This window comes from Crocodylus porosus, unplaced genomic scaffold, assembly GCF_001723895.1.
Source record: "Crocodylus porosus isolate Cpor-Errol unplaced genomic scaffold, CroPor_comp1, whole genome shotgun sequence".
Lineage (NCBI taxonomy): Eukaryota > Metazoa > Chordata > Crocodylia > Crocodylidae > Crocodylus > Crocodylus porosus.
In genome coordinates, this window is record NW_017728919.1 from 505,708 (window position 1) to 516,048 (window position 10,341).

At 62.9% G+C, this 10,341-nt stretch overlaps 2 protein-coding genes across 3 annotated transcripts in view; both read right to left on the minus strand.

Annotated features, from left to right (window-relative positions):
- The window catches only part of TMEM259 (transmembrane protein 259), a 23,417-nt gene extending 20,587 nt beyond the window's left edge, over nt 1-2,830 (minus strand). For both annotated transcript variants that reach the window (XM_019538252.1, XM_019538251.1), the window contains exon 1: nt 2,531-2,830. In XM_019538252.1, coding sequence (XP_019393797.1) covers nt 2,531-2,770 — 240 coding nt within the window. In that variant the 5' untranslated portion in view covers nt 2,771-2,830. The remainder of the gene's footprint in view (nt 1-2,530) is intronic.
- Nucleotides 2,831-7,932: 5,102 nt separating this feature from the next.
- Nucleotides 7,933-10,341, minus strand: part of ABCA7 (ATP binding cassette subfamily A member 7) — a 25,451-nt gene continuing 23,042 nt past the window's right edge. Inside the window, exons 44-46 of the mRNA XM_019538421.1 lie at nt 10,274-10,341; nt 9,685-9,928; nt 7,933-9,108 (exon numbers count right to left, since the gene is read on the minus strand). Of these exons, the coding sequence (XP_019393966.1) occupies nt 8,965-9,108; nt 9,685-9,928; nt 10,274-10,341 (456 nt within the window). The 3' untranslated portion in view covers nt 7,933-8,964. The remainder of the gene's footprint in view (nt 9,109-9,684; nt 9,929-10,273) is intronic.

Here is a 10,341-nt window from a genome sequence, read left to right on the forward strand (position 1 = left end):
CTTGCCCACAGATTGTGCCAGGGCTGGGGCAGGGGTGAGCTCCCTTAAGTGCCCCCTTAAGTGCCTTGGTCCGCTGGCAGGATTTCAAGTCAATCCTGGTGACTGGAGCCTAGGACTCAAAGCCACAGCTCAACGTTTTACACAGACCTATCAGAGGGCTCATTGTTGTGGCTATTAAAAAAAAATTTGCTCCACTACAGAGGGTAATTAGGGTTTTTAACTCCACCTCAAACAAACCAGCTCTCTAATGAGTCAGTCAGTTTAGTAAGTCACCACCCACATAAAGGACACTTCACCCCCAGGTCTCTGGTTTCAGAAAGTAATGGAGAGATGCTTTTCAATCAGAGGAAGAGTCACAGCAGAACAAAGTGGACCAGGGACAGGATTTCAACACCAATGTCCTGGATGACTGTAGGGTGATGTTACCCGATACCTGCAACCGCTTGTGCCGTAGTCCTCTCCCCTGAGTACAGAACACCTAGAACGCAGCAATCCTCCCCGCAGCCAAGGTGTGGAGTTGGTTGCTCTCCACCTGCCTTAAAGTGCCTGATCATTGGGTAATCTAGTGGGTCACAATGATTCTTCATCCTAGATTTCTTTGCTACAAGTTACCAGACTGGCCAAACTTCACAGCTGCACTGCAACTTCACTGTGCGAAAAGCTAAGCACAGGGGTGACAAGCACAGGGATTCACGCACACAATGGGTTACAGGGTGCTCAGCTACTGTATGCAGAAAGCTAGGATTGTATAGTTGCAACAGAATCATAGAAAATGAGGGCTGTAAGGGATCTCTAGTCCAACCCCCTGTTCAAAGCAGGACCATCTCGTGAACAACCTTAGCTCCAGGCTTGCCAGGAATGGGGCAGAGCTCCACAGTCATGAGTCCCCACTCTGCTTCAAGATCAGCATGTCCCTTCTCAGCAACACAAGAGGCAGGGGGGGCAAAAAAGGGGCAAGTCCAAGGACTCCCAAATCGGCTGAGTGACAAGGCACTATTGTCATAGCAAGGTCATGACGCTGTGATGACAAAGCCACTGCTTGGTCTTTAATAACACCGCATTTGCTACGTAGGCAGCAGGAAATAGGCTGAGCTACTCCTCTCCTGACTTTGTCAATAATTATGATCAGCACACTGTAATCACCATCTTATTATTTTTAATTTCCATATTTAAATACCAGCCTGAGCACAGAAGCCAGTGGGTTTCACCCACACAGTTACAGCGTGGACTGTGTTGGCACACTCCTCTGCCAAGGCCCATCACCGCACTTCCTCGGTGACTAGCTTCTAGAGCTGAGACTCCTACCCTCAGTCAGGACCGCCAACAAGAACAAGATTGCACTCGCAAAGCAAGGTAGAAGGGCAGGTTCTCCCACGCTCACTAGCACGGAAAGATCCCAGCAGGCACAAGACCATCATAGTCAGGATGGTCAGTACTGGCAAACACACAGCAAAACTTTCTTCCCCCCCTCCTCCATAAAGGCAAGGCTCAAGGAAAGTGTCAAGCATCTTTCCTGAAAATAGACTGAAGCTGCCAAACCAACTCAAGTAAACCCTACATCCATCAGATAGTAGCAATTGCTGGGTAACGGAATCATAAACCTTTCCACCCAGGTCACTGGTTCCAATTCAATCCAGACTGACAGGCTATCAACCTAGGCGGACGGGCAATCCATCCAGAACAGGCTAGAATCAGTCACCAGGATACGAAAGCTTTAATCGCCTCGCTGCCAGGCACAGAAACCATCCAGAGCACCGACGCCAAGCACCGAGATTCAGCCACATTCACACCTTCCCACCCACTCAGCTACAAGAAGCCGCTGCGTTAGAGCGCTGGCCTGACATTCACATCTGAGGACATGCAACAGACTCATCACTGTAAGAGCAGCATCCGAAACAACAAAGATCTTGCAGGATCATTTTGGGGGCTGGACCCGATGATCTCGCAAGATCTCTTCCAGCCCTAATGTCTATGAAATCTATGAAATGTCTGTAATACCCACTTGAGCTATGGCCCGAAGAGGCCCCAGCATTCTTTCCTGCCCATGGCAGGGGGTCAGACTTGATGATCTGCTCAGGTCCCTTCTGACCCTAGAAACTATGAGGCCAATACGGGGTTATTTTGGGGAACACTTTGTTCAGTGCTACTGAGGCACCTGCTCTTCCTCCTCCATTTTCACACTGGGAGGTAGAAAGAACATCCGCTAAGCCGGCTCCAGAGGTAAAGAACTGGAATCACCTCATCAGGAGAGAATGCACAGGACACTGCAGATCCAGGCAACTGCAGCCTCTGAATTTAGATGTGCCCTAACACACCTTCCAGTTTGATACCAAGTGCCTGAGTGACGATTCACAGGAACAGATATAAAGCACCACAGCCGGAGGGAAATTCACGTGTGGCAAAACACCAGACCAATGGCAAAGCTCTCCAGGGTTTGAGAGTGATGCAGTGGCAACAAGCAGCTTCCCCCTTGCCTGGAGCGGGGTGCCCACCCGGGGACAGCTGCCCACGCCGCAGGGCTGCCCCTCACCTTGAGCAGGACGAAGAACTCAAAGATGCGGCGGAAAGAGGGCGGGAAGAGGCGGGCGTAGGTGACTGCCATCTTGAAGAAGAGGGCGTGGAAAAGGCGGTCGCGCACGTTGATCAACGGGTTCTGGTTGAGGTTGGGGTTGCGCACACCCCGGTTGTTTCCGCCGGCTGCCGCGCCGCCCCCAGCGTTGTTAGCCCCCGGGAGGTGGTTCGTGTGGGCATGTGCCTGGTTCTCCGACATCCTGGCTGGTGGCAATGTGGGTGCTGGGAACCGGGGGGGAAGGGAGGGGAGGGGTGGGAGGACCACGGAGGAGGGTGCCTGGCTGCACACCCCCACGCCAAGAAAGCAGAAACTCAGGAAGGAAAAACAGGGAAGAGAAACTGGGGGAGGATCCGCAGCCCAGGAACATCCACCGTGGCTGGGGCAGGGGAAGAGAGGGAGGAGGAGTGGGCTGCTGGGCCCCCCTGGGACCTCTCGAGGGGTCACAGATCAACCCCCGTGGCTGAGGGGTGGCCAGGGGAGGGAGCCTGGGACCTGCCCCGGGGGCATCTGGCAGGGAGGGCAAGTGTCCCTGGTAGGGTGCAAGGGGCAGCCCCAGGGGTCTTGAATGGCAATGCAGGGGGGAGGGGGCTCTGAGAGAGACTCCTCTGTCTCCTGTGGATTGGGGGGCCCCTTGGGCTCTGCAGAGCAGACCTGGGTGGGGGCAAGGGAGCCTGGTTCCTGGTGGGGGTCTCTCCCCTGGGAAGGGGGGGATCCTGGCCCCCTGGGAGTGGGAGGGATCTCTCCCCAGGCAGGGGGTGCGTCTAGCTCCTGGAGGGGTCTCCCCCCAGTCAGGAGCCTGTCCCCTCGGGGGGTGGGTCTCTCTTCTGGGCAGTGGGGGGTCCTGAACACCCCAGGAGGGGTCTCTCGCCAGGTGCGTGTGTGTGTGTGTGGGGGGGTTCCTAGCTCTTTCGGGGCTGAGGGTCTCTCCCCAGGTCAGGAACCTGACTCCTCAGCGTGGGGGGAGTCGCCTCTCTCCTTGCGGGGGGTCTCTCCCCAGGCGGGGAAGTCTGGCCCTTCGGGGGGGGGTCTTTCCCTTGTGGGGGATCCTGGCTCTTTAAGGAGGGTCTCTCCCCGGGTGCGGGGGGCTGTGGCAGTCGGGGGGCCTCTTCCGGGAGGGGCCGCAGCCCCTGGGGGTGTCCCGGGCTCTAGGGGGGGCTGAGGGCGGCGCCGGCCCGGGGCAGACGCGGCTTCGGGGCCATGGGGACCGCGTCCGCCGCCTACTCCTCCTTGGCGGCCCGGCCCGGCCGCTTCCCGCGCTGCGCCGCCGCTGCCGCCCCTCACAGCCCCGCCGCCGCCATCTTCCAGCTGCAGCCCGGACGCGGACGACAACGACGTCGGCGCAAGAGCGACGCCGCCCGCAAAGCACCCTGGGACGCCGGCGGCTGAGCAGCGCGACGCCCCGCCCCTATTTTACATAGCCCGCGGGGGGCGGGAGAGCCACGCCAATCCCGTCACACCCTGCGCGAGCGAAAAATGCCTCCGATTCCGAAAAACATTAGAATCACGAATGAAAAAGGACGCTACCCGCATGCAGAGCTGCACATCCTTATTAAGCACTATATCTGCATTTCAATGAGATAGGATTTAAAAACACCAAAATTCTCCGTAACCAGCATATTTCCCAGCATCTTGAGCTTTAAATAAGGTCGTACTGAGTGCAGTGTTCGTGCTCGCTTCGGCAGCACATATACTAAAATTGGAACGATACAGAGAAGATTAGCATGGCCCCTGCGCAAGGATGACACGCAAATTCGTGAAGCGTTCCATATTTTGCTCCCTCGGGGTCATATTTTGCCCTCCTTTGATGAACCTCGCCCATTTTGGTGCCCAGGCCCGGCTCCCAAATCCCCACCCCGGCTCTTCCTCCTTCCCTGCCACCTTGGGGCTGCCAGGGGCTCCCCGCTAGGCCTTGCTCCCACAGCCCTAGTGCAGACGGAGCTCCAGCCCCTGCCAGCTTCTTTGTTTTGTTGCCCTGACCCAGCCAAGCTCTGCCCACACCAAGGGCAGACAGCGCTGTGTTTGCTCTGAGCCAGCCAGGGAGACGGTGCCTGGGCTGGGCCTTGATTTAGTTTGGCCTGGCCCCTGTATTTGCTCGGCCTCATCAGCTTGGGTGGCTGTGCCCTGTCCAGGGGTGGCAGACCCATGGCTGCCTGGCCCTGCGGGTGCCCAGGTCATGCCAGGATGGGTTGCTGGCATCCCTGGCCCGGGAGCGGCTGAAGCATGGGTCCGGTCTGTTGACAGCACTGTTTGCGTTGCTACCAAGCGCCCGGGAAGCCTCTGGCAGTGCCACTAAGGTGGAGCAGGGCAGGAGACAGCAGCGGGGTTGGCACGGGGCTTCCTGGCACCTGCAAAAAAGAAGTAGGGGAGGAAGGGAGCCCCACGCATCAACACACATGTGAACGTGCCTCCTACCCAGCCATGCGGACACGGGGGCTGCAACAAGGGGCACTGAATTCCTGCCCACTTGCTGCCAACACACGGGGCCCAGGCAGCTGAGATACCCCCAGGATATTCTGGGGTCCCACCCAGTCCCTCCCAGCTTGCAATCTGCCCCCTTAGCCAAGCCGCTGGCAGGCTGCGCCCCACCTTGTTCCCACCTCTACCCACCAGATCTGATGCACTTCGGGGCACATACAGCACCGAGCGCAAAGGGCCCCAGTACCTGGGCATGGCCATAGCCTCCCTGGCGCACACCACAAGGGAGCAGGGGGCAGAGCGGTAGCATCACTGATGGGGGAGCAGGGGCTGGGGGGTATATGAAGGGGCCAGCACCCCAGGGGGGCAGGGAGCCAGGCCCTGAGTCCACCTTAAGAGCGGGCAGGCGGGCCCCACCCCGTGGCAGGCACGCAGGGCCATTGTTGGAGCTGGTGAAGCCGCCTTGCTCCTCTGGTTTTCTTGGCTGTGCTGTGGTTACCTCCAGGTCCGGGCGGAGCAGGCTGCGCATGGGACAGGGCCATGCACGGGGGCACGGTGGGGACCTGTGGCCCGCCTGGGTCCAGTCCCTCCAGGCTCGCTGTAGCCTAGCACCCCTGCCCACGCGGCTGCCCCACCAGCACCTTCCAGGCAGATCCCGGGAGCCAGCCACAGCCGACAGGCATGGGCTTGCAGCCCCCGAAGCCGAGGAGCCGGCCGCGGCGCCTGCTCCCCATCGTCTGGGCAGACCTGATCTTCCGCCTCCCGCTGCCGCAGCACCCCGGGGAAGGTAGGGCTCAGCCGTAACCCTGCGCCCGGCCCGGCACAGCCTGATGGCTTCCCAGGGGCTTTCCAGGCACGGAGCCCTTCCCTGGAGGCTGAAATGCGGCCACCTCTGGGGTGGGATGTGGCGGCCGCTCAGTATGGAGGAGTAAAGAGCAGTGCACGCAAGTGAAGGAGTGGGGTGGGGGTGGGTGGCACGAGGCGCTGCCTGGGCAGAGCGGAGGGACACGGACAGGGCTTGGATTCGGAGCAGAGGGGCAGGCCCTACCTTCAGCGCTCAGCGCTCAGTCCAGCCTGGCCTGGGTGTTGCAGGGGCCTGGCCGGAGCCGGGCTGTGCTCAGGGGCCTCTCTCATTCCAGATGCCCCCACGGCAATGACGCGGTGCCTGGCGGGGAGCCCGGGGCAGGATCTGGCTGGCTCCCGGTGGGGGCCCAGGGCCGGCCGGCGGAGGGAAAGGAGGAAGAAGACTGCCATTGCCAAGGCCTCCGCACCGAAAGAGGAGATGGCCTCTTCTCCGCTCAGCTGCTGCCCCTCGCAGCCACCTGCCGCTGCCCCCCGGACCAAGAAGATCCTGGTTGACCTTCGCCCCATCCTGGGCAGCGTCGTGGAGAGCCCCGAGCCGAGGCGTGTGCCCAGCCGCGGGGCACAGGGAGCCGATGGGCACGGAGGCAGCGATGGGCAGACCTCCAGCCCAGCCCCCAGAGTGGATCAGGCTGGCAGGGGCACCCCGCTGCCCCCCATAGCACCATGGCCCCAGGAACGCCAGCAAGAAGCAGTAACCTCCGGGCAGCCCGAGAGCCGGGCATGGGGGCTGGCAGGCACCCCACTGGTGCTGGGGCGGGAGCCGGGGCCCCCCGTTTCTTTACCGCTGCTGGTCGTGGCAGCTAAGGCATCAGCCTCCAAGCAGCGCAGCGCCGCGGAGACAGTGGGTGCTCCCCTCGGGTCCCAGCCCGGCAGATCCCGAGGGGCCTGGTGCGACATGGGCCCCGCTCCACTGCAGGAGGGCAGGGAAAACTTGGGTCCGGCAGGAGTCCCCCACCCCTACGCCCCCACAGTCCCTGCCTGGGACGGGCCGGCCCGGGGCCCCGCTGGCGGCTGCGGGGGGGGCGATGCTGTTCCTCTGCCCCAGGCCAATGTGCTGGACGCCCTGTGGCCCCCACGCTCCCCGGACGTCCAGCTCCCCACGCGCCTGCTTCTGTGGCGGCTGCAGGAGACCACGTGCAGTGGGCACCACCGGCTCATCGCCCAGACCTTGAGGGCTCTGCGCACGGAGCTGCAGGACGCCGACGCCGGCCTGGGCAGCGAGTGAGTGCCCCCGGGGGAGCAGAGCACGGGCAGGGATGAGCCGAGGCTCTCCCCAGGCTGGCACGACCCGCCTTGGCGGGGCAGGGCAGTGGAGCAGCAGGGCACAGGGCTCAGGCAAGGCGGAGACTCGCTAAAGGGCACTAGGAGGGGAAACTGAGGCAGGAGCCCTTAGCCCCTCCCTGGCTGCAGGCCCCTGGGAGCCTCTAGCACCCAGAGGGCCCATGACCCCCGAGCTCATTCAGCAAGTCCAGGAATAGGAGGCAGGAGGCCTAGCCCTAACCATTGGACCACGCTGCCCCCTGCCACGTGCATGCCCAGAGGACCAGATCTGGGAGCCGAGCAGGAGCAAGGGGGGGTTGGAGGTGCTCAGGAGCTGGTGTCGTCACCTGCCCTGGGCCTGATGGGATGCTGGAGACCCCCCAACCTGTCTGGTTTCAGGCCGGAGGGATGGCGCCTGCCCCACGCCCTGGCCAGGAGCCGGCAGGGAGACACCAGGAGGCCCCGGGGACTGCTCCCAGCTGCCCGGCACAGGAGCCTGGTCGCCCGCACCTGGGCCGTGGTCCGGTGAGTCTTCCCGGCAGCATCTGGAGCCCCATCGCACCCTTGGGGGCCGCCCGTTTGGGGGTCCCTTTCACTCCCCCCCTCTTCTGCAGCCCCAGGACCCATCGCTGACCGGCACCGAGGCAGCTCTGGCTCCCCAGCCCACGTCCTTCCCAGCTATAAAACAGGGAACAGCAGCATCTCCTGGTCCCCCCGAGGGGCTGGGGTGAGGGACCCCAGGTCCATGGACTGGGGAAAGGGACGGAGTCCGTTGGAGTGACCCCAACGCCCCTAATAAACCTTCCCAGACAGGCTCTGAGTTATCATGTGCATCTTTAATTAAATTAGCACGTCCAAGCGGTCTCTGCTTTACCAGTGCCAGAGACCAGGGAGCTGCAAGCAGAACCGGCCCTGGTGCCCCCAGGCGAGCATGGCCAGGCTCCAGCGTGCGGTCAGCCCTTAGGAGGGGCTGGGGTGGCTGGGCCTGCGGGGCTCGGGGCACGGGAAAGTCAAGGGCTCGGCAAAGCCCTTGGGAGGGCTCAGCCCTGCTCAGCCTACTCCGAGAGTCTGGTACCTAAACCACCGCCCTCGTACCAGGCCAGGCTGAGACAGTCGATGGGCAGGGGCAGCTCTGCCGGCTCCTGCGGGGCCCATCCCAGCCCGAAGGAGGAGCGCGGGGGGGGTCCTTTGGCTGGAAATGCGATGGAGATGGGCACCCGCTGCAGGACAAGGGGTCCCTGAGATCGGGAGGGGGCAGGCAGTGGCCTGTTCATAACCGGCTCCAACCCCAGGTCACACCAGGGCATCGTGGGGGTGGGATGGGGGGCGGGGTAGGACCCTGAAAGACCCAGCCTAGCCCTCTCCCCCCGTCCTTGTGCGTGTGAGCGGCTGGCTCAAAGGCAGATAGGGCTCCGGGCTCTGCCCAGCGCTCGAATTGGGGTGAGATCCCCCCCACCTGCACCTACAGCAGCAAAAGACGCCTGCAGGACGTCTCCGAGGCCAAGAGACGCCCCCAGCCTGGTCCGGGGCTGCGGGCGGGCCAGCGGGGTTTCAGACACAGGCGCCAGCCCCACTGGACCTTTACTGATTAAGGCAGAAAAAAGCCCACCAGGTCCCCACCCTCCCAGGGCAGGGCCTGCTCCCTGGGCCAAGCACTGGGCACCCAGTGTGGGGGGCACTGGAGGGCCCAGTGGGTCAGGCAGGACCCCTGCTCTAGGGCGTTGGGGGGGGTTCAGTATTGCCCCTGGCCCTAGGAGGACTCAGGAAGGAGCCACCCGCCCTGTGCCCCTCTCTGGGGGTTTAATCGATGGGCTCAAGGGCGGGCATGGCTGTCCTGGCTCCATCCCCTTTGCTCAGACCCTGCTCTCCTGGTAGCGCTCGTCCTGCAGGAAGCGGGTGATCCGGGACCAGGGGCCGGGGCTCACGGAGCCGGGCGCGGGGGAGCCCTGCGGGGCAGCGTCCTCGTCACTTTGGTCCTTGGCAAAATGCAGGAACACCTGGTGGGGGAGGACACGGGGGTCAGCACAGACGGGCAGCCCAGGGACCCCCTCCAGCCCTCTGGGGCAGGGAGCAGCTGTCCCTTGCTCTACAGCCCAACATGGGGGTGCCCGCAGTACAGGCTGGCACCCCTAATGAGACGGGAGCCTCAGATGGTGCCAGGTTGCCAGGCCTCCTAGGGACACCCTTGGGAGATGAGCCCCTGCGGCTGCCTCTCCACGGTGCCCGCTGGCCCAGCACGTCCACTGGGTCACACCAACTGCAGCGCGGACCCACCCCGGGGCTGTACAGTGCCCAGAGCAATGGGGCCAAATGCGGCCGAGGCGTCCACAGGGTCAGGGACCCCCCGGGAGGGCATGGAGGAGGCAGAGCTGGGTGGAGAGCTCCCCGCAGGCATTCGTGGGGCTCCACGGCAAGTAGCCATCCTTGGTGGCATACAAGGGGCAAACAGAGGATGCTACCCCTGAGCTTTCAGTCAGCACCTGTTTGACCCCTATCCCGCGAGATGGGCTGAGACCCTCCCATTGAAACCCCCATAGGCTGGGAGACCCTCCCCGGGCTGGAAGGGGTCCCACCTGGTCGAGCGTGGTCTGGGACACGGAGTAGTCCTCGAGGCAGTAGCGGCCGTGCTGAGCTGCCAGGGTGCTGAAGACATGGGCCAGCGAGTTGCGGCAGGCGGGCAGCTGGTACTGCAGCGTGCCGCGGTGCCGCTCCCGGAGGGCGATGGTGGGGAAGGCCTCCTGCATGAACTGCTCCAGCGGCTGCAGGTCCGGGCTGGAGCCCCCCACCCGCAGCACGATGGTGTAGCCGTCTCCAAACCTGCCGCCAACAGTAGGGGTTCGCAGGCACCAGGTGCTCTGCTCTGTGCATGGGGAAGGAGGGCTCTGGGGGGAGACCCTGGGGGCGGAGGGACCCCTAGGGCCTCGGGAATGAGGCATTTTGCCACTGGAGGACTAGGGCACAACCCAGGGGCCAACTGGCTTCCAGGGGCAGTAGCTACTAAACCCTACTGCCCCGAGCTGGATCCCACGCACGCCAGACAGTGCTGCCCAAGCAGCTCGTGGCTGTGCTTGATGGCCCCTTCCCAACAGGTTGCCTCTGTGGCGCGGGTGGGTTTGTGGGGGGTCTCTGGAGGGCTGCCCCCCACCCCTATCCCCCACTCACCTGTTCTTCAGGTGCTGCCCGCTCCCCAGGCACTGGAACCGGCCGTTCACCATGATGGCCATGCGGGT